General features: G+C 46.5%; 1 protein-coding gene across 4 annotated transcripts in view; it reads right to left on the reverse strand.

The window, feature by feature from the left end:
* Positions 1-24,655, reverse strand: part of CDK15 (cyclin dependent kinase 15) — a 426,090-nt gene that overhangs the window by 212,760 nt on the left and 188,675 nt on the right. For all 4 annotated transcript variants that reach the window (XM_069226054.1, XM_069226053.1, XM_069226052.1 and 1 more), the window contains 2 exons: positions 20,957-21,050; positions 10,078-10,141 (listed from right to left, as the gene is read on the reverse strand). In XM_069226054.1, coding sequence (XP_069082155.1) covers positions 10,078-10,141; positions 20,957-21,050 — 158 coding nt within the window. The remainder of the gene's footprint in view (positions 1-10,077; positions 10,142-20,956; positions 21,051-24,655) is intronic.

Here is a 24,655-nt window from a genome sequence, read left to right on the forward strand (position 1 = left end):
CTTTTTTGGGGACAACTCCCAAGGGGGAACATATAAAATCACCAAAGGGGGGGGGGGGCTGGAAGGGTCCCGCTATGCGTCCCAATAATCTCTCTTTCTCTAATTTCTTTGTATCTATTTCGGGATGCTTACGCGCTGATAGTAAATTGCGGCAATATGGGATGGGAGCTACACCAAAAGCCAGAATCCTGAAACCCTTAGAAAAACCTGCAAGCAGTCGCTCAGCCACATCTCTTTGAGGGTATGGATGTAACCAAGAAATTAGTCCTGAAATCCTTACTGGAGTGGGCAACACAAGTTTAGTTTGGAGGCTTACTCCCTTCTTTACTTTTCTCTTTGGGTTTCTTATTGCATTTGAGTTCTGGGTGTGAAGGGTGACCACAGAAGGAGCAATTAAGTTTGAATTTACATGGGCCTGTTGGAAGACAACACACTTTCCTGTTGAATGCCCAGCAGAATCCCTTTCTATCGCTAGAATGGTAGTTGTGCCGAAAAGGCTGCCTCCCTGTCACTTTGTTGTTCACGCATTTCAACCACACGTGAACTCCAGTCTGGTCCCAGCCTATGTCTGGATCATCTACCTTCGCCCATCTGAAATCCCTGTTGTATTCCAACCAGGCACTGCCACCATAAAGGTGATGCGCTTTCAATATCTTATTAGAGTTGAAAATCAGTGATGGTGACAATTCTGGTTTCTTTCCCAGGAGAACTGTCATGAACACATTAAAACCAAACAGCTAATTTGTAATGTTCTCTTCAACCTTAGGTTTTTGCTCCTGTGAAGAAGAACCTTTTGCATTCTTATCCTTCAGGTCCACTTCCCTCCTCTTTGCCTTAATGAGCGAGAACATATCTACAAATTTCCCTTTCCAGATTGCTATGGCATTGAGCTGGCGCTTGATCTCCTCCAGTGCATTCTGTAGCATGTCTGCAGGGGCCCTGGGAGCAGTAGAAGAACCTGGGGCAGGAGAACTCTCCACCAATGACAATAGCTGGTTAGGCGACAGTAAAGCTTGTGCAGTTGTCTCCTTTTTGTGGGTATTAACTATTGCAGGAAGGGGGCTTACACCTCGACTATGGGTGATGGGTGGGGGGACATGCTGTGTTAGTACTGCCTGCCCCAATCCCTGAGGTGTATGTGAAACTGGTGGGGTGGGGGCCCTGGCTGTGGAGTAGGAACAGACCCGGAGCTAACTCCAGGCATATTGGCCACTAGGGCTGCTATAGCCTGGTGCATCTTCCCAAGACCCAAGTGGTCCCCCGTCGGTGAGACCCTAGACTCAGCAGGAATAGCTGCTACGGGAGGGGTAACTAGAGAGGGGGAGGGCACAACCGTGTCTAAAGCGGGCGCTGGCCTGCCCGTGGCAGATGCCGCAGGTGATAATACTTCAGGGGAGACCACAAGGCGCTGCTGTGCAGTTTCTTTGGTGTTACAAGGGGCTCGTTTCTGGACCCTGCTTTTTACTGGGGGAAACGCAAAATTAGGGGGAACATGGGAGCGCCTAGGGCATTCCTCCGTTGCCTCATACTTATCTGATTCCCCCAAAGACCTATCCTCTCCGTCGTCCCCTAGCTTTGCCAGAACCAATTTCAACAACTGAGCTAATTCGAGGTCCTTGGCTTTCCTCTTCCCTACTCTACCTTTGCTTGACGCCATGGCCAGGCTCAAATGAACTCACCCAAACCCAAGAAACAGCGACAATTAATCGGGCCCCCAACGAGTAAGCTAAACTAGGCAGGCAATACAATATTAACTGCACATAAAGATCAACAAAGGACAGTTATTGAATAAGTGTTTTGATTGATCGTATCTTGGGGTGAAAACCTAAGACATAATATGTATAAAATGAAATTGAAGACAAACCCCAGCATTTAAAAAACAGTAAACCATTAACCATGCACTGTAAACCAATATTTCATCAATTAAATCAAAAGCAGCCCCAGCATTTGATGCGGTGCGGGCCGGAAGTGCGCCCACCTTCCTGTACTTGCATCTCTACTTCCGCCCCGCCTGTCTCGCAAGATGGGTGGGGCGGAAGTTACCCAGCAGCAACGCTGGACGGGCGTATGAGGCCAGGGGCCGCGGTGACCCCGGGTCCTAGACGCCACACCCCTCCAAATGGGGAGGCACTCTGGCAGATGAAAGGAGTTTCTGCTTGCATAGTTGTACGAGCAAGAGAGTACCAGACATGCCTAGGGCTCTTCCGTGGTAGCAGTGCAAGATATATTCAAAGGTCTCATCACTGCAGTGGCATAAATGAAATAGCTACAGTGTTGTGTCCATCATGTAAAAACAAGCATTGGCAAAGACAGTAGGTTTCACCTGGTTTTATACTGTTTACTGCAGTTTACTGTTTACTGCAGCCAGCCTGCCAGCTCCTGCTCAACTCTGCTTCAGGCTCACCTGCTTCAGCTCTAATCTTACCCAGGTCCACAAATTCAACCTTGCAAGAACTATCCTGCAATTGGTAGTGCCTTTCAACTTTTTCCTCCAGTGCTGTGAGGCAGTACTGCATCCTCTCTATAACCCATGTCACATCCGGGGATAGACAGCATGGCTTTGGGAAATGTTGACCCTTTCCTAAGAGCCTCTAGGAATATTACCATGTACACAGTGCTCTTGTGAGGAACAGAAAGTTACAGTCTGAATATTTCAGTGCGACTCTTTCTGGTTCCATAATGTTGGATTTAGAAGCTGTGATCTCTTCTGCCCCAGGTACTCTGTTTATTCAAGCACTGCATCACAAAAGCCAAAATGTCTCATCTTTGGACTACTGGCTTTGCCACAAGTCTTTAGTGATTCTGTACAACATCCCTGAGGCTGTTAAGTATAGATAAAGAGAAATAAAATAAAGCCTGGTCAACAAAATAACACAGGCACTTTCTTTCCATGTTATTTACTGATCCGAGTTGGATTGGTAAATAAAAAGAAAAAATGCACAAAAGTTTTTTTAAAGTGGACAGGGGAAGCAAAAACGAGGCCCAGAGCATCATGTGGAGCAGATACAATGCAGGGAGCTGGGGGTGGAGCAACACTGGGTTGTGGTGGGTGAAACAACATAGAGGACACTGGTGGTGGGTGAAAAATGCAAACGGGCAAGAGACAGAGAGCAACGCTACATGACAGTGAACCCGTGTTAAGCAAGCCTTTCCATGTTTTTGGTAAGCCCATAATATGTCTTTCTCAAACAGACAAATGAGCTGCCTGGTAAGGTCGACCTAATGCCCACCTGAAAAGCTTACTGGCTTGCTGCAAAGACCTAAAGACCCAACTGTGGGGCTATCGTGAGCTAAGCCACGGTTTATTGCTCAGCTATTCCTTATGCTTCCGAAAGCCCATCCTTGTGCCAATATTTCAATATCTTGGTAGGAAAGATTAAATGGAGATTATAATCTGATTCAATCCATTTGCAGCCAGGTTCTATGTTCTCTGATCCTCACCATTACAAGAAAAGTTGGAACTCTGAAGGCGACGGGATATACCGTTATAGTTCTGAACAGCTACAAGAATGGCTGTAAGTGAGATGCTACAGTGCAACTCTCTTTCAATGAGACTCCGAGACTCCATTCCAACATGCCCACCAAACACAGACTCCACTCCTAGATGTTCTACCAGTTTATAAAAAGCCTCTGATCAGTGCAGCAGTACCTTGCAATTCTTTCAGTGTGGATTATTTGCTCATGCTATCCTCCAGTCCAGAATTTTCGAAGCCTTCCAGCTCTGCTCCATCTCTGCTAGTTCCAGCTCCAGCCCTGCTAGTTCCAGATCTATCTCTGCTAGGTTCAGTTCCAGCCTTGCTAATTCTAGGTCCACATCTGCTACTTCCAGCTCTATCTCTGCTAGTTCCTGCTCTGTCTCTGCTAGTTCCAGCCCCAGCCTTGCTAGCTCCAGCTATATCTTTGCTCCGGCTCAGCTCTGATCCAGGCATGCCAGCTGCGGTTCTGCCCTAGCCCTGCTTTTACCCAGATCCAAAACTTCAAACTTGCATGAACTGTCCTACAATTGGGGCACATTGCTTATGTTGTCACACTACTTTCCAGAGGGCATTCTCTATTTAACCCATGTTAAATCCTGGCACAGATAGTGTGGCTTCCAGAAGGGTTCACTCTTTCCTCAAAGCCTGTTAGAAAGAGGTGAAGGATCAACCCTTACATCCAGCACTCAACACTAACAACCCATTGCAATGAAAGAGGGGAACGTATCACTCCACTCCCAATGCAGAGTCCCTTGAGGTGGCCATGGCCTAAAACCTCTGTTGCACGTGCAAATACTCTCAACACATGCACACTGGCAAGGGAAATAGAATCCTTCTACCAGCAGCTCCACTGAGACCACCTGTCGCCTGCATTCCATAACTGATTCGCCCAGCCCATTAGCCTGAGTCATTCCCATCAGTACCTCTCAACCCTCTCCTCTCCAGTCATGCGAATCATTCTTGCTTCCCCTTGTCCCTTTTGTCTCCTATTTGTCTCCTCACCTGGCTGCCCGAGGTACTCTGGTCCGCCGTATAACTGCTCCCAGAAGTGTTCACAACCATCCGATGGCCCTCTACACCCCCCTCACTGTCCAAGGACACCCTCCTTTAAGCATGTCTGCTTGTCCTTTATCCCTAGCACTCACTGCTCCCCCAGGCTGCCAGAGGAGCTCTCAACTACCACTCCCTCCTGACAGGAGTGCTGATCGGGGAACAGCAGCCCAGAGCCAGCCGTACTGCCAGGGAGAGAAAAGACAGACTGGAGCACCAGCAGAAATAGGTATATTTAAACAAATAGAATAAAGTAGCCTGATGTTGTCTGCATCAGTCTGTGCATGTAAGTCCGTGTGAGCTTCTGTAAGTGTGTGCACACATGCATGGCAAATGTGTATGAATCCTTTGTTCCCCCTAGTTAAATGCTGATCCTCACACAAGGATGGTAGTACTTGAAAATGTACAGGCATCAAGAGATGATGCCCATTGTTCATTGCTGGTAAAATGTTGCCCCTCGCGTAATGTGGTAATTCTTTGCAAATGTGGACATCCATGGAATGATGATGCCTGTCCCAGCAAAATTCTGGCCCTAGATTAATGGTGGCAATTCATGCATGCTAAGAGCAGCCACGGAAACCTAAAAAGGGGTGTTAAAGCATATGGCAAAAGCAGTAAATATTGACAGCGACTTCCTGAAGCAATAGCAATAGACACTTCTTTTTTCAAGAGTACCCCTCTAATCAGATCTCCTTTCGCAAAAGAGCAGGCAATAACGCTCAGTGGGTTGAGAGCCTGCTGCAGAAAGCGGGTCAGTAAGTGGGACCCATCTTTTCATGCTTCTGAGGTTTATAAAATTAGCAATTCTGAATTGGGTGGTAATGAGTAGAACCATCCGAGCCTCTCTTGGGTAGATACATATAGATAATTACAGAAGTATCCTGAGAATATAAATTGTGTACATGATGGGTCATAATACTTGGGAAGTGGGATCTCCTTAAAAGCAATAAAGCCAGTTTTACTGTACACCAACGTGTGACTTTCCACTGTGTGAAAAAATAGTATGTCTGTAAACCAAAGTTGGGGAAAGTCAGTTTTGATGGACTTTTTTTTTTTATATATTGGCCTATTGGACGATCTTCAGAAGTCTCTATAGTCTAATATGTTTTTGGCTGTGTCCCATCTCTGCCATATTTTCCTGGTGATTTTCTTGCTTCATCCGTGTTACTAGTTTTCCCAGTGTGAGATTTTGACAGCTGAAGTCCAGCCCGGGTAGCTGCTCATTAGAAGTCCTCCAGGCTCGTGATTAAGTTGTCTTCTTTGCAGCCACGTAATCATGGATCCCCTGCCTCATATGATCCTGGGTAAATCGTGGCATTCTCCCTGGGCCTCTGATCCCTTATCGCGCAAAATTAGCACCATTTCGAAAGAAACTAAATACCGCTATTAAGTGCTATATAAATAGAGAAACACTGTGCATTTACATGAGAAAAGTAGATCGTCAACCTTCCCTTCTCTCTCACCAGTCTAACACTGCCAAGTTTGCTCAAGAGCCCTGCACAGGCACAGGTCACGCCACTCTGATTAATGTGTAGCTGCTAATTGTGCGCAAAATGGCCGCCCTTTGAGGCCCTGTGAGCAGCGCATTGTCCAGCCAATGGCGGCGGCCTCTCTTAGCATGTGAATGCTGTGCTCCAGCCCACACGTCAAAAGAGGGCTACTTCTTGGGGTCACGGGGCAACGCCCCTTTCTTTGAGGGACTGTTACCATGCTCTAATAAACCTGTAAACCTCCCTCGCCCTCTTTCCCCTCTCCACCCTTTTCCCAGGGTGTCAGAAGACATGGCAGTGCAGCTGGATTTATGGCGGGCACCCCCAATAATGGGCATCTTTCATCCCGGAGCTGTCTGGGAATTAGTGCCCTATCAGCCTGGACGGGACGTCTGCTCCTGGGAACAAGTACTGCACAAATAAAGCTAACATAACAATAGAAACATTTAACAACTAACCATGACATGATTACACATACCGACAGAATCCAACCATGTTAGAGATAACCGAACCATCCTGATGTTAGTAATATTAGAGCTATGTTACAGAAAACTAAACAGAACACAACCAAAAAGAACAAAGTAAGCATGACGTAAGGTAAACTACAAAGGCACACAGACAGAAGATTGATGGAGGCATAACAAGAGATAGAGAAAAACATATTCGAGCAGACAAAGGCATTCGCATACACCAGAAGGCAGACAAACAAAGACAGGTAGGCAGGCAGAGGGAAAAGCTAACGAGCATTGGCAAAGCCAATAGGTCTCGTCTATGCAAGTGCTAATGGCTTTGCCAATGTGTTTTAACCATGCTGTACACCAGCTGAGCTGCTGTTAAACATGGCTAAAAGTTGGTGGCATAGAGGAGAGTGCCATGAAGTGTCATGGTGTGGAATGGCAAAGAGTGGAGTAGACTGCTGTAGACAGAGAGTGTCTTATACTGAAGTGGCATAGTGTTGAGTCGCATAGAGTGGCATATACTGGAGTGGCACAGAGTAGAGTGAACAGGTGTAGAATGAATTGGTGGAGTGTTTCAGAGTATAGCAGTGTAGAGAACAATGGTATTGATTGCAGTGGCATTGAATTCAGTGGTGTACAATGCAGTGTCGTAGAATGCAGTAGTGTAGATAAGAGTGCCACATAGTAGAATGCAGTGGTGCAGAGAGCAGTGGTACAGACTACAGTGGCACAGAGTAGAGTGGCACATAGTGGAGTAGCACAGAGTAGCGTAGAGTAGAATAGCGTAGAGTAGAGTGGCATAGAGTGGTGCAGAGTGAAGTGACATAGAATTGATGATGCAGATGGCAGTGGTGCAGAGTAGAATCAAGTCGCATAGAGTGCAGTGGTGTAGAGAGCAGAATAGAGTTGAGGGGCATAGAGTGGTGCATAGTAGAGTAGAATAGAGTGGAGCAGAGTAGATTATATTGCCATAGAGTGCAGTGGCATAGAGTGTATTAATGCAGAGTAGAGTCTTAGAGAGTGCAGTGGTGCAGAGTGGAGTAGAGTGACATAGAGAGCATAGAGTGCAGTGGCTAAGAGTTGAGAGGTCTAGAGTGCAGTGGCACAAGGTAGAGTAGAGTGCACTGGCATAGAGTAAGTTGTTTCAGAGTAGAGTGAAGTGGCATAGAATGGAGTGGTGCAGGGCAGAGTGGCATAGAGTGTAATGGCATAGAGCAAAGTGGTGTAAAGTGCAGTGGTGCTGATTAGAGTGGCATACAGTGGATTGACATAGAGTGCAGGGGCACAGAGTTGACTGTAACAGAGTAAAGTGCATTGTTGTCGAGTGTATTGGCATACAGTGCAGTGTTGCAGAGAGACACAGAATACATTAGTGTTATCGTAGAGTGGAGTTTTGTGGAGTAAATTAGTGTGGGCTAGACTGGAGTGGTGTAGAGTGCAATGGAGAAGAGTGCAGTGATGTAGAGTGGCAAAGAGTGCCTTTGCATAGAGTAGAGTGGTACAGGGTAGCATGAAGTGGGTTAGAGTGCAGTGGTGTAAAGTGGAGTGGTGCAGAGTAGAATGCAGTGATGTGGATGCAGAGTAGAGGGGTTACAGACAACGCATTTTCAATTGAAATGACCATTACATTTGCACAGACATACAGTTTTACTAATAAAACTACACAGTGCACAGACCAAAGTGTGTGGAAATTGCATCACCTGTTGTAATGATTTGTTTTGATCATATTAAAGTATTTGTTTTCAACAAACTTCAGAAATATCAAACAAATGTGATTCATTTGTGTTCCTAAAATGTTGATGTATTCTGAAATACTTACACAGTTCATTTAAAGTGGTCCTGTGCTAAAATAAACTTTTCCCTATCCCACTCCCCCAGTACCCAGCAAGATTGTCACATAAATCCACTTGAAGTCAGAGAAAGAAAAGTAATCAAGTGCCCTCGGAAGACAACGCCTGACATTTGACAGTCTTTGAATGCACAACAAATGTGATGAGATAAGAACAAGATTTACAGGCCTGTCTACAGAAAGGGGCACTCAGAAGGATATTGTAAATAAGATTTGGACACAGGATGGTGCAAACTCAAGCGGACAGCCTAAAACAAATAAATCCTGCAAATGGAAAGCAAGAAAATGTGAGTTATAAACCACAAAGCCAATGGCAAGAAACATGCAGAATGGATTCTTAGGTCTGCTTTCTGAATGTCCCCAAGATCTCTTTAGCAAACCAGACAGCTGTACTGTCTGGTAGTCTGCGACCTAAAGAGATGAGTTATAGGAGGGGGAAAGGAAGAGAGGAAGTCAGTGAGCAACACAGGCGCAGATGTGCAAATGGAAAGAAAAAGGGTTGGAGAGAGAGTTGTATGGTGGGCATTTTATTGAGTTATGTTGTGAATGAATGTGATCCCGTCAGACAAGGAGAGAGGCAGACAAACAGAGGCAGAAATGCATACGTAATTGACCGAAAGATGAGTAATCAGATAGCCGGACCAGGATAGCAGTGAAGGCGTACAGCAAAAGACTGATAGAGGTGCACAACTGGAGAGGTCAGGAGATGGGAAGGAAAACACCAGAGAGAGACCATCTGAGAAACAAGTGTGGAGATGGAGGGAGCAAGGGAGAACTGATGCACATGGACACACAGACAGGCAGACGGATCGACAGAAGCTTTTCACTTAACTTCCACAGGATGCCACACAAATGAATTTCCTTTCTAATAATGTGGAAGTCAAGAGCGGACTGGGACAGAAAATAGGTCCAGGCACCAAAATAAGTGTCCCCCCTATTAGCAAACTGGATAGCTAGAAAGTGGCCAAGTTTGCAAATAGGGCAGTTTTGAACTCATAAAGCCACGTTGTAAAAGTGTTCTGCAAAGGTACAGAGAACTGCTTGCTACATGCAGTGTTTGTGGTAACGTAAGGGATATCAACAGAATAAAAACATCCCACCAGATCATAAAATAGGTCCACAAGCCTCCAAAAAACCAGCCCACACACTGACCTATCAGACCAACCCCTCTGGAACTTCCTGATTGCCCTAAAGGCCAGCCCGGCCCTGTATTTCCACTGTCTCCACTGTTTCTGAAGTCGAAATGCATCAATGCTTATAATCCTGGCTGTGACCAATCAGATTCATTCAATCAGTTTCTTAGCTCGGACATAGGACCAGAAGGCCGAGCAGCCACTCAGATTTCCACGAGTTATAACGGTCTGAGCAGAGGAAGTGGAATGAGGGACACAGGAGGTTTAAGGAAAGTAAGCAGGTCATCAGGAGCCACAGCTGGAAGCTTTTTTCAGATATATCGAAATAATGGATCCTTGAGTGCCTGCAGCCCCTCTTCCCCCCGTTGTCCTTAACAAGGTCCAACAAGGGATTCACTGGAACAGCCATGTATGGAAACTTAGACAGACACACAGTTCCTGTCGAGAGACAAAGTATAGTGACAGGCATAAAGTGATCATGGTGTATAATTCCATAGTACGACATGCACATATATAAAACCGCTGGATGAGCTATATGCTAATCATGATCAGTGAAGAAGCTAATAATGTATCAGAGCACGGCCAGAGTGATTTAATGGCCAACCTGGGCTGCAGTCCTACCTGTTCTGTAGTTAGAAAGCGATGAAACCCCTGGCCAGGATTCCTCATTCGGAGCCCCCATCACCTGCATAAATTCAGAGATAGATGATGGTGAAGGAACTTAAAAAAAAATCTCGCTTCATATACGAGGTACCCTTACGAGAGTAGCAAAAGCCAGCAATAATGAGGTACACGGGATGGCCCAGCAGACCTAACATAATTTACCTATGCATATTTATTTGTTGCGTACTGCACAGAGGTTATGTCCAAGGGATATGTAGGGATGTAGCAGTCGCTGGTTCCAAAACACACTGGGGCATATTTACAAGCACAATAGCACCACCACAGCGTCACTTTTTGTGACTCCCCGGTAGCGATGTGCATTATGCATATTTACAAGGCGGCACTAAGCCAATTTTTGTGGCTTAACGCTGCCTTGTAATTATGCCCCGACGCAGTTTTCTGTAGCAGAGGGGCGAGCAATGGGTGCTGCTCTGAACGTTTCACCGGAACACTCATTGCTTTTGATGCTGCCCCTGATTTACAAGAATCTGTAAATCTGTGCAGCAAAAAAACGAATGCAACCCCAGGAGTGGCGTTAGCATAGCGCACTGAGGAGAAATGCTTTCATTACTCCTCGTTTTTGCTTTTTCTATGTGTGCTGCATTCTGCAGCACACATAGAAAGAGCAAACCGCCATAAATGATTATTTATGTGCAGGAAAGTGTCTCTTCTTGCACATAAACAATCATTCAACAAGCATTCGCAATGCAATGAGTCTCGCGTCTGCTCCAGTTGGGGCTATTAGTGTTGTAAATTCCTAACTAGACTTTTCTTGCTACATAAATTGGAAATGAAAAGTAAAACAGTTGACATAAGCAAACTGATTCAAAGCGTCATGGCCGCTATCAGCATGAGTGCGAAGGAGAGACACAGAAGGAAAAAGAAGTTTGCTTGCAGTCAAACGTATCAGCAAAAGTGCAATTATCCATGTAACAGGGTCAATGGCAAATGCGGTAACAAAACTGCCCCAAGGAGGGATACACATAAAGCATTTACCAATGATAGCAAAGGATTTTTGAAAGGCAAGCCTATGAACGAGTGATAGTAATTGGCGTGCGGCTGGCGTGGTTAAAAGCCCACAGAGATTACATCATGTCAGAGTGCTTGCACACTCGACCTAAAAATGACTTTTGGTACTTCTATGTGTGCTGCATTATACAGCACAAATAGAAGTGACAAATTGCCATTGTAGATTGTTTATTTGCAGGAAGGGATACCTTCCTGCACATAAATAATCAATCCCCTCAACACAGACACCCTGGCACTATATGGTGCAAGAATGCCTGCGATGGCAGGCACATTTAGCACTGCCACAGGGGGAAACACAGGGGTGCACCGTATTCTTGTAAATATGGTGCATCCCTGCATTTCAAAACTGGCACAGCACTGCTGATTTTGCTGCAACACCGAGCTGTGCCAGTTTGTTGTACATCTGGCTCAGTATTTGGAAAGACTGGCTAGAGGGAAAATTCAAAATGATTCTAGTAAGGGTTTCTTTCTGCTAAAGTAATACCGTAATATAACAAGACCACAATCTCTGTGGGAAACTGTGGAGTCTACAAAGGAACTAGTAAAGAGTTATGGGTGACATCTTCAAAATAGATCCCACTTTGAGTCTCCAGATCAACGCTGTGGTAAAGGGCATCAAAATCCAGCACTTTATGATTCAGAAAATCCTCCAGCTCCTTGAAAGCCAAGCCAGCAGATTGCAACTAATCAGACATGTTGTTGTTACTGGAACACCGTTTACTCCTGGTTGCCTGAGCCTGGACCACTAAGCCTACAAAAACAAGATATAGTAGACCTGCCTTGAAATCACTCCACTGCCTTCCGGTGAGGTCAAGAATTAAATTCAAGAGATTATTTGCCCTACGCAAGGCTTAAAAGAGCAATGGCCAGGGTTTGTTACAGAAACGAATACCTGAATACCCATCAACCAGGCCTCTTTGATCATCCATCTCTAACTTGATACAGCTACAATGATTCTAAAGATTAAAACAAGGCATAAAGGAATCCTAGCACCGGAATGGTCCAGACCATAGGCTAATTACAATATCAAACCATATGCAACCCAGGACTTTTCATGCTGCCAATCAACTGAGAGCCTGCCAGGAAGATGATACCAATTGAAGAATATTGAACAGGAGGCCACACCCCACAGATCGATAAAATCCAACTATTCCTGTTCAACTTCTATAACCTCTGCTGTATACCCGGCGCTCTAGCATGACCATTGCACTCTAGCACCGTGCAAAAAGCTACAATATATGGGATACAATGGCCCCAGGATACTGCAAGCCAGGAAGCCATTTTACTAACATATTTTGCAAACATATAGTGTTTCCTTACAAGGTCATAGAACTTTCAGGTGGCTTGCATTATTGTCATACGTACAGTTGGGGATATTTTATTCTTTACAGTACAATATATGTCCACTCAAATAATGCATACGTAAATAGAAAGAAATACCAGAAATTACATGTAGCATTACCTCATGCAAAACCAATGATATATTTGTTCAGTTTGTGAACAGCACTGGACATGCCAAGCAATGAAATCAAAGAGCACTAATGATACAAATACGATTATTGAGGAAAGAGCATGTTTTCAATGTATTGACTTGATATTCTTGGAACAAAAATTAATTACAAATTAGAGAGAAGCAGTGAGAGCATTTCATGACATCATGATTGATTAGAATTGCGTCTACTCTGTGGCAGGATAACTGGTCCGCAAAATCGCAATCCCTGCACTTATGCTTGTTTGTGCAGGGATATTTACGGCCATATAATTAATGGGTGCGATAAAGTTTGCACCCTCCATTGAATTCTGCTTGGTGAAACCTGTCGGAATTTAACAGAAGAAAAAGGCCCGGAATTTTCCAGGACAAGTAGACTTTGATGTGCTAAGTATCAAATACTGCAATTTTTTTTGCCAAACAGACAGAATAGGTGCAATTCATTGCACCCTATAAGGTCTGAAGCCCAGAGTGCTGTATTTTCTCAAATGCGATAAGTTCTGAGCATCTCTCTGGGGCAATTCTGGTGGAGGCCATCCGTTTCTACAGAGTTGTGTCCGAAAAGGAATGGGAAGATAATACGGTGTGTTTGTTTAACATGTTTACTCGTGAGGCATTACAGGCAACACGTGACAGTAATTCTCATGATTGGTGAAGTTTGACGTCAGAACTCACTCGTGACAAGAAACGAAAGGATTGTCCTCCATAGGGATGAGGCAAGTGTCCACGCATTATAATAAAAACGTCTTTACGTAAAAGCCATGGAAACAGGATGTTATTAAATTCCTTCACTGAAAAATAAAATGTACTGTGTACTGTAAATGTGGTCTTTTTTGGCTCGTGGTACATGAAATAGGCATCAAATTGTCAATCATCATTATCTCCAGGTATTTTAAAGAACGAACCCTATAGTTGCACACCACATCACTACACCTATGGAGGATATCGGGGCCGCTTTGGTCAGCTTCTTATCACTTTATCAAACTTCCTTCTGCAGTTATTTGTTGCTTTCTCCTGAAAGCTAAGAATACATCAAGAAAAATGCCTCATACAGTCTTGCCTCGATGAGGCAAATGTGTATAGATACCTGGGCTTGCATTTGTGTCACCGAATTATCAAACTCTTTCCTCTCACAAATCACCAGGTTTGTACCTCGTATTCCGAATTTTCTCTACACAGTCAGTCTCTTGTTGCTCTACACACGTCTCATGTAGCTCCATAGGACTGAATAAGAGTGACGTGTTAAACTGCGTCATCCATGCAACCCCTCTTTGCACAGGTGTTGTAACTCCTAGGGGATCGGGGTTTTCCACTGGTCGAGTTTTCTGCTGGTAAATATCAACAGCTCCAATCTGCCGATATCTACAGGGGAGTAAATGGCTCAGAAGATACCAAGGTGCCCGCATTTTGCTTCGATGAGCACCAAAAGCTGCATGTTACACCTCATACCTGTTGTAAAATTCATAATTGTCATTATTTCTTTTATCTGATAAATAACAAACCCCTGGGTGTCGTTATTTTTAGTTGCGCCAAATAACTCTTCAGTAGTGGGGCAGTCATAATGGAGGGCACAGTCTAAACGTGTTTGATTTTTTCTCATATGGTTCTGTATGTTTCCATATATCTCTAAGTCTTTTGTAATATAAATGCTTAATTTGTAACATAATGAGTGCCGGTGCCCACAGTTCTGCCCAGAAGCCGGAGGCTGATGCTATTAAATGCCCCCGGGACCTGTGCCAAGGCTGCATGGTACAGAATCCACCTCGTGCCTCTTTCATTGATGCCAGACTCTCCCTGCAGTGGCGTAATGCAAGCCTCCGCGGCCACTGCACCGCAGGTGGCCCCAACCCTTCGGACCCTCCACCCAAATCCATCAAGGGGGGGGGGCATTCTGCCCCAAGGCAAATTCATACCAGTGAGATATGGGAGACTCAGGGGCCCTTCTTCACATTCTGCAGGGGGAGGGGGGCACCAATGGCTCCCTGCCCCTTTTTCTGACTCTTGCAGGCTCCTGTTTCCCCCTTCTTGACAGCTTTTCCTTTTCTCTTCCTTTTTCTTTCAGCTTTATGTGCTTTCCCCTCTCAGAAGAATGTCTGATAAGGAAAAATCAGTGCCAGTTTGCCCTACCGGCCCCAAAAATTAGTGCTGTGAGCCCCACCAGCAAGCACCGGCTCAAATTAGGCGCTGGCTATATTCCCAAACTAGTCACAATAGGGCCATCCGGTTCCAAATATTCCAGAAGTATCCCTCCATTTACAGCAAGCACAAGCGCCGAGAGGCCCATCGTTTAGAGAATCCCTGCCCTGGCCCGAGGGCCGGCTCTGGGTTCCTCCCACTAGGTTACAGACTTCCAGACACTCTGTAATTTCGGCTATTAGCATGTTGACGTTCAGAAATAAAGTGCAGCAGTTTACAAAAGAGGTCATTTAGTAAAGTGGAGGTGCTCAGACAGGGGGCGCTGGGAGGGCCATGATCATTACTGTCTTCGGCTGGGAAAGGCTTAAGTACACTCAGACCAGACCCTGGCAGTAACCACACCCACGATAACATTTGAGGACTAAACAGGAAGTCAACTGCAAGTGGAATCCATTAGACGCACCATAAAGAGAATTAGAGGGAGACCGAGGCAAGATGAGCTGTAGGCCATCAGTGTAAACAGGGCAGGGACTGACACAGTGGGCCATGAAGGGCGGGGTTTACAGCTTCGCTGAGGCAAAACGAAGACACAAACTACTTGATTTTGACTGTTCCTGTCTAAGAGATAAGTTGCGCTCAGGAAAACTGATTGTGTGATGCGTGGAAGTCAGCCACTGATGGAAGTGATCTGTGTGAGTGTGCTGTGCTGGCAGCTCTGGTGGCCATTGGTGTTAGTTTCACTAAAACCACAAATGCTGTGAACAGCTCCGAGGCACGGTCTGACCGTACACAGCATTTTAACGCACAGTCAGGGGCAGTAAGCGCTATATAAATACTATTACAATACAATACATAGTAAGCCTATCAAAGCACAGGAGCATGTTCCCTCTACAGTGGTGAATACACTGCAGCGCCTGGGCGAAGGCCCGCGACCATAGGAAGCTCAGAGGGCCGGAGCAGAAACCACTCCGAGGCCCTGAGCAGAAACGCGTCGGATAGGGCGCGAAAACAAGAAATAGCGGGGGACCGGAAACGCCCCCGTAAAAACAAGCACCCTGTCTCCCCCCCCCCGTTCCGGCCCTGTCGCAAGTGGGGCGCAGGGCGGAAACGGAAAGGGGAGGGCATAGAAGGAAAGATGGCCCAATGGGGCGATGCATTTTTTGAACTAACCCCAACAGGCCCCAAGGGCCGAAAAGGGTTTAAAATGAGCTGCCCGGCACGAAACTCCAATACATATCGAATAGAGGGGCTTCACAGTGCACAGTAGTATAAAATTATTGAGATACATGGTGAAAATGCAGCTTGAAGGCAACCTAGACATAAGGGTGAGGCACGTTCAGGGCGCAGTGAACACTAAAGCGGATGCCCTATCTCGATTGCAGATGGGGAAATTCAGGAGCCTGGCCCCTGGAGCAGAACAGGAGATGACGCCATTTCCTCCCAGACTGTGGGGTCTGGTGGAGGGGACCTATCTGCATTAATAGAGCACGCCCTGGCGCCAAAGACGGCAAGGCGTTATGCAACATGCGCATGCATGGGGCTAGAGGTGACAGGTTTAAAGTCTTTTGAGAATCACGAGGAGGCCCAGAGAGCAGTTGAGAGATTCATACAATGGGCTTTCACGCAGAAGAAAACCAAGTCCTGGCACAAACACACCTGACAGCGGTCGCACACTTCAGCAAACTAGCAACAGGTAGGGACCCCTCCAACTCATATTATATAAGAGCAGCAATGAAGGGGAGGCACAGGCTGGAAGGTCCCACGTGGGACCAATGGCGCCCAATCAAATTCAGCATCCTGAAGCAGCTAGTGGGGGCGCTCAGTAGCATATGCCAGTACAGTTTTAAAAGCACGCTTTTCAAGGCAGCATTCACAGTGGCGTTCTTCAGGGCCTTTAGAATAAGCAAGCTAGTGGCCCCGGCTAGAAACGGGCACACAGACACAGGCATCCAGAGGCAAGATGTCCAGGTAAGTTCAGGAAACATGCAGATCTTACTAAAGAAATCTAAAACCGATCAACTAGGAAAAGGGACAAAGGTAGAACTAGAATGCCTGGATGACCGCGAGGTATGTCCAGTTTGCAGCGTGCAGGAGCTCTTGAAAGTAAGCCCAGAGGGGCAAGGGGCACTCCTAAGACACAAGAATGGGGACTGCTTGAGTATATTCCAGTTTAAAGCAGTACTCAGAAGAGCACTGACCAGTGTGGGGCTCCCAGCAAGCAAATTCGGCCCCCACTCCTTCAGGGTAGGGGCGGCAACCACAGCAGCATGTCATGGCATGTCGTCGGAATGCATAAAAGCGATTGGGAGGTGGGAGCTCCAACGCCTACAAAGGTTACATCAGAAGGCAACATGGAGACGAACAGAACTAGCTTCACAACAAAACCCTCACTGTCCCCCTTCCACATGCAGGTGAACAAAGAATGGCATGGGTGATCAGGCACTCTTTTGTACACCGAACCCAAACCTGGTGGGAGTCGGGTGGCCCCGTGAGGGGACAGCGCCTGCAAGGGACAAATATAAAATAGTTTGGTTTCCCGGGCAAGAAATGGGAATATTTCCAGGGCAGACTAGGGGATCTCCTAGCCTTCCAACAACCCAAACCAGACGTGGTAATAATACACCTTATTGGTGGGCAATAACCTGGCACAAGTAGGCAGGAGAGGTTTGTTGGAAAGCATTAAGGTGAACCTCGTGGTGGTGGCAAGGTGTCTGGGCAACACCGCAATGATTTGGTCAGAAATCATTCTCAAACAGAAGTGGAGAGGGGCCATTTCAGTGGGGGCATTTGATAAGTCACAGAAAAAATTTAATGTTGCAGCAAAAAAGTTCTGCGTCCAAAACAGCTGGGAGAGCATCAGGCATGGGCTTATCAACCTGCTAAGACCGGAATACTTTGGAAAGGATGGGGTACACCTGTCCCGCCAGGGGTCAGAGGTCTTCTGGAATAACCTATGGGCAGCTAGCAGGCTGCGAATAATCAGACAGGAAGGAGGGGAGCTGCCTTTGAGCGGTAACCCAAAGGCGGCATGGCGGAAAGGAGAGATAAAGAACAACAAAGGCCACACCCAACGCAGCGGGGTGGCAGGGCTACTTACCTTGGGATGCTTCACGGCAGGGTAAGGCAGTCGAGGGAGGTACTCGGAAACATAGCACTCGCAGCCCGGGTCTGCCGGAGAGCTGGACACAAGGACTAAACAAACTAGCGAGTTAAGCCTAAAGGGAAACAAGTACCCTCCTACATAAAAAAGGAATAACGGCAAAGGACCAAAACGCGACACTGATTGAAAGCAAAGGAGTGAAGGGCATGTAACAGGAAAGTTATCGTCAAGCATAAGGTTGTTAAGGTACAAAGCGATGTATGACACAAATGTACCAATGGGAATCACAAACCCAGGGTCTGCTAACCTCAAGGGAAACATAGCGTTATTGACAACCCCTAATTGCTTATAACAATTATATGACATAATGATTTATGACCCTCATAAAAGCAGGGCGGACATGCTGTAAACCAACATTTAATCAAACTGCGGCCCACATTTTCCAAACAAATAACTGACTGTTGTATTGTATAATCATTGCGGGAATGGGCCAGCTGGAGGGGTTTATGATCTCAGATGCAACAATCACACCTCGTTAGCCCACTTTCTCTGTGTTTTCGTCTTCCAGATTAGCACCAGGTCCCTGCGGCAGTTCGCTTGGAAGACTGAGTACTAGGAGAGCCCAGGGATGTATGAGTGGCCCCCATGATAGGAACTGGGATGCCACAGAATGACACCGGTGCTTCCGTGATGAAGACAAGGTACTGAAGCAGCAATGGTGCTGCTCCTGCTGGAGACAATGTACTGGCAAGGAAATGGTGCCTTGTGCGCTGAGGACAATGTACTAGAAAGATAATGGTGCTTTACCTGTTGGGGGGCAATAGCAATACTGCTTCATGGAGGGCACTGGCCAGCACTAGTGTAGATACCTTACATGCTGGGCGCTGTACACTGAAATAGATCTGGCTTTTTATTGTTGGGGCAGTTTAATGGAACAGCAATGTGTTGTCTATGCTGCGGGTAAGGCAATGGTATGCCAATGTGGTGCTGTACATGCTGGTGAAATGTAGTAATTTTTTGGTAATGGTACTTTACATGCAGATGGCATGTACAAGAATACCAATAGAGTTGTACATGTTAGTGGCAATGCACTGGTATACCAGTAGTGCCTTATATGGCCGAGCAGTGAATCGTTTTTGCAAAAATATTTCACATACTTCAACCAAAGCTCTGGAACGACAATGGTACCTGTTGGAGGACAATGGAGATACTGTACATGAATGGCACAGAGGCCATATATGCTGTGATACAGTACAAGAATGGCAATGGTGCTTTACATGCTGAGGCCAGCACGTTGGGATGGTCACCCTAATTTACATGCTAGAAAATTGCACCTGAAAGACATCAGTGTTCTAAATTCTGTGGCAAAGACACTAGCATCTCAGAGCTTTACCTACTGCAGAACATATATTGGAGTAGAAATAACATAAGTAAATGGTATTCTAAAGCACTTGTCCACCAACAAAGTGATCCATTGGTGTTGGTAGGAGATGTTTGTTTTTAATCACTCAGTGGAATGCATGTTATCAACCTCAGCAGAAAGAAAGACTGAATTGACCCCAGGGGATTAATACTTGTGACCACATGGTTCAAACAGGGAGGTAGTGGATGCATTATTTAATTGATCAGCTAGGTCAAAAATAATACTTTACACACTGCAGCCAATGTTTTGGAATGTTTAGAGAAAATGAGGCGTACCCCCAACCCTAGAACCTGAGTAGTTAAATAAGCAATTGAACAATGGGCATACAAGGGGAAGTAAAACGCTTGTCTTCCTGGGAAACAATTTTTAAACAATCTTCAAACATGTGCAAATGTTGTCAACAGTTCATATTTTATTATGTAGTAGGTGCATATTTCTTTACTAAAAAACACAGTCATTCTTATACTTTGAATTCAATCATTATGGTGCTCCTATAGTGACGGTTCAGTGAAAGTGAAATTAGTGAAAAACGTTTGTGCAAATGTGCTCTGTACATTATATAAAAGATGTGGTTAAAACATCATTTTTCTGCTATCTTCTATAAACAGACTCCTATTACTCCTGAGGTCCAGAAGTCACTTTTTAGTCTCTCAAGAAAAATCTGCACTATCCAAGTGTCGACGTTTCAACCCCATTTATGTAGATCAATCTATCCGGGGTCATCATCAGGACTGTTAGTTTGCCATAGGTAACACCAGTCAGTCATCTTATTCTGTCTCAGGGTGATTGTTTAATCATCATCACTTGTAGTTTCTTGTTTGACAAATTAACTATGGATGCAAAAATCCCAGCATTCCCAATACCGGGTTCTCTGAATGCCTCACTCATGACAGTGGACCACTTGGAAACTATCTATGCCTCAGACTTAACAACATAATTACTTCCCCCATCCTCTTCAGCCTTTCCCTTACTACACACTTGGCTCCATTCCTGTCTATATCCCCAACTCAGGGTTCCTAAAGAGGCCTGACCCATATTGGTGCTTACAAGTACCGCAGTGCAATTGTGGCTATAACTACCTATTGCTGTGCATTTTGAAGATGTAGTGCACAGTCCACAATACAACCCTTTGCCATAAAGAAAATGTAATGAGACTATCTATACTATGGCAGAACTTGTCTAAATGGGTATGAAAGCAGAACGATTTTCCTCAGATCCTTAAGGCGATACAAAGAGGATAACGGAATTCCTCCTACTACAAGTGCAGAAATGAAGAGAGATCGCTTCTTCCCGGGCTGCCTGCAGATATTTGCATTTCTGGAAGAGTATTTACACAAAACAGAGTCACTGTGACAAGCTTACACAACGTGACAGCAAGAGTTTGGCTGCACTATTTTGTAAAAGGCAGGAAAACGTGAGACAAGGACAAATGATTAAGGATGTCATCTCTATGCCAAGAACCCACTTTTTCTAAAACACTACTGTAATATTTAGCCTCTAAAGGTGCTTACCCCACCCTTCACTAGGAAACCTGCAAGAGTCCCCTCCCGTACATGACAGAAATTGTAAGTGGCAGAGCTGGGCAAAACAAAATTGTGCTGCATCAATTATGCTTTTGATTTAAAAAAAAAAAAAATCTTGTGTTATGCCTCTCACTTACCAACCAGATCTTCTCAAGCTGGTCTGTCACATTGCAAATCCCAGGCAATGCAGGTCGTCCTTGAAGCATTTCAATAAGAATGCATCCTGCACCCCTAAAAAGTAAGGAAGGGAGACAGTAGTATATTTTAATTTTTAGTAGACATTGATCGGGTAAAGTTAAAGATTTAAGCCTAGCACACATTCAAAAATGTTCTATACGTGTAACATTACTTCATGTAAACATTTTTTTTTTTTTTGTGTAATGAACATATGCGTTCTTTGGGTGTCCTCTGCATTTTGTGTGCTGCTGCCTTTCCCTGCTCTTCTAGGTGACTATTATGGTGTGGCAGGAATGAGATTCAAGGGCCAGGAACCCCTGTTCCCCACTCTGATTGGCTAGAGTGGGTATCAGGGAAAAACAAGCCAATCTGCTGTGATTTTCTTCAGTTGCAGCTCCCACGGTGAATAACAGGAGCTGCGCTTCCTCTATAATCTTAAGATCTCAGTATTTACCAGGTGCTGCAGTGGCAAGGAGATGCTCTCAGGTCAGACGTGAGGTGCATTGCTGGACCTGGATGGGTCTCAGTAACGCAGCTGTAGAGGGAGCTGGGACATTAACAGAAGAGCTCACAAGAACTTAAAAAGTAAGGATTCAATTCACGAAGGATGCCCATTGGCGGCGCTTGTCACCACACTATCACAGATCGCCACTTTAAGACCTTGAGTGTTGCCAGGCAGGATTGAGGTGCCTTGGCAGAGCTTTGTGTGGGGTCCTGAAACTGGAGTAACAGAGAGCGGTTCAGATAAGAACAGGGGTCTTTTGGCAAAAGACATTTCCAGCACTACTGGAATTGTGGTTGGTTCTCAAATAAATTAGACCTCTTCCAATGTGATAAATAAGCATAAAGCATTGAGTAAAAAGCTCCTTGGCTTGCTCCTAACTCTCCAGTGACAGGGTGTTTTTGACTAATGTTTGAGAGATTAATTCTCCCAAAGAATATACATTCAAACCATGCTCCAAACCTTCCTGGGCGTGGCACTTTATATAAAGATGGCGAACTATTAGATCAGAAATTCTGTTTCCAGCAGTTCCAGTTCCAGCAACTACAGATTATTTCAGTAACAGCATTGGGCAGATGTAAAGCAAACTACGGAATCAACAAGTAGAGAGAAAACACCGCTGGGGAGGACTTTGTGACAAACATAAAGGATATTACTTGAGTTCAACTAGATTTGGAACAGATGGTGTTGTTATTGGGAGGCCCAAGCTGTGTAAGCAAAAAAGGTACCCCAAAATTTAGACACCACAAAGTTTACTTCAATCAGAATACCCACATTTACTGGATATGAGATGGTGTTAAATCTGAGTTTCATGAGGCAATGTGTCCCCTTGATAAGACACCTCACAAAACATCAAAGATCAGAAACACAGTTCAATAAGTGAGATCGACTGAATGGACCGACTCAACAACTTAGTTCCAGATCAAGGAAAACTTTTATTACAGAATTAAAAAATAAAGCGGGGGCGTGTCCAAGATGGCGGAGCGCTAAGACGTGCCCGCCAGCGCTCCGCCGCCTCGACCCAGCAAAGTGCCTTTCGGCCCGTCTGGGGGAAGCCTGGAGGCCCCCCCGCATTATGAGGCTCCCCCGGGGGGTTCTTGCCACTCGGCTGCAGCCGGGTCCGCAGGGAGAGCTGAGTTCGGCCCCGGAATCGGGGCGTGGCCGCGGAGAGGCGCGAGAGGCGGCCTGGGTCACGGGACGCGGCCTTCCCTGGCAGCCCTTCTGTGCGTGGCGCCGAGGGACTGGGTGCCTGGGGGCTCACTATGGGCCTCAGAGCAACTGGATTGCGCTGCGGGCCCCGGCACCGGGAGGCTTGAGCGCCCTCATGTGCCGTCGGATCGGGAGCTGCAGACGGGTAGGGGCCCAGTTGCCTGGCCCCCGGGCTGCTTCACTTCAACATTTAAACTTTTAACAAGTGTGGTCCTGCATTCCAGTGGGAAAAGGCGTCAGGAGCGAATCGCTGCAGGTGGTGGCTGCTGGGGGTTGGACCCAGGCGCGGCCCCAGACAGGGCGGAATATACTGATCGGCCTCAGACGGAGACCCTGGAGGCCCTGCGGGATTGAACCAGCGAGGCGTGACCAGGCCGGTGCACCATGGCGACATCAAAACCCAAACGTGAGCGCTCGGTGAGGGACATACTTGCAGGGGCGCGCCTGACATCTGGGACTGTGGCGGAGGACTTACCTGGGAAGTGGGCCTTGGAGGGTCGGGTGGAGACAGATCCAGAGGAGAGTTCTCCCGTTACGAAGGGCTTTCTGACCTTCCTGTTTGAGTCGCTCTGGGGCGATATCCAAGAGCTGCGTAGGGACATCTCACAGGAGGTGAAGGAGTTACGAGGAGAGGTTACCTCCTTGGGTGAACGTGAATCGCAGATAGAGGACAGTGAGATCCCTCGTGGTGAAGAGGTGGCGGGCCTGCAACAGGAGGTAGTCCGCATCCCAGAGCAGCGGGACCTCCTCCAGATGGCGGTCGAGGATTTGGAAAATCGCTCGAGGTGACAAAATATTTTTCAAGGATCTCAAGAATGAGTCCACATCATCAGGGGCCCCGGTCGGTGCTGAAAAAGAGGACAGTGGGGGCTACGTGGTGGCCCTGTTTTGCTCCCTGCTTGGCACACACGAGACACAGGAGGTGGTCCTGGACCGGGTACATCGAGTTGGGCACGCCGGGGGCCCTGGAGACCACCCTCCAGACATCTTAGCCTGTCTCCACAATTTTGTCCTTAAAGAAAAGATTCTACAGTGGGCCCGCAACCTCCAGCGTGTACTCTTTCAAGGGCATGAACTCCAGCTATTTCATGACCTATCTGTGCGGACCTTGCAGAGGTGGAGAGAATTCAGACCGAACACGGATCACTTGAGAGCGCACAATGTATCCTATTCCTGGGGCCACCCGTTCCGCTTCGTCTTCCGCTGGGAGGAGCAACTCCGGCAGGTGAAATCCATCTTGGAAGCTAGCCTCGTCCTGGGTCTGGAGGATATAGGCCGGGAGGTGAGCGAGGGGACGATCCTGTTGGCAGGGGGGCCCTCCTCATTGGCGGAGAAAAGAGAAGAAAAGGAAGCTGCCGCGCCCGACGGCCTCGGAGCTGAGATCGGAGAGAGAATCCGCTTTGAACAGTGTGGCCGCCGGAACTTCAGCCTGGATTGCCGGGGGCGCCTGGGATTGCTATTGGCCACATTGCTAACAATACGCTGATCGTCGAAGAGGGTCAGGGCGGCGGGGGCGATGGATCTGGTTACCTGACATGGTTGGATATACTGCCTCGTGGAGACTTCACCTCGCAAGGATGGACGACCGAGGACTTCTGTGTTCTGTGCACCTGTTGTGCTTATTAGTTGTCTGTTGTTGGGTTTCCCTGCGATACTGGCTCTTTGTTGAGTCACCCTCAGGCCTGAGTGTTCTAGGTGGTCTAGATCTTAATGTAGGGGGTAGTCCTCTGTCGTGCTCCTGCCTCTTCTGCTTGTTTCCCTCAGTATAGGCTATGACCATTAAATGTATAAGTTAAAATGTTAGGGGGCTCAATAACCCTACCAAGAGGTTAGCCATTCTATCAGCCTTAGAGAGATCGGGGAGTCATATATGTCTCTTGCAGGAGACGCACCTTGTCTTCAAAGATACTTACTGTATGCGCTCTAAGTGGTTCCCCAGGCAGTTCTG

The sequence above is a fragment of the Pleurodeles waltl genome, chromosome 3_1 (assembly GCF_031143425.1).
Source record: "Pleurodeles waltl isolate 20211129_DDA chromosome 3_1, aPleWal1.hap1.20221129, whole genome shotgun sequence".
NCBI lineage: Eukaryota > Metazoa > Chordata > Amphibia > Caudata > Salamandridae > Pleurodeles > Pleurodeles waltl.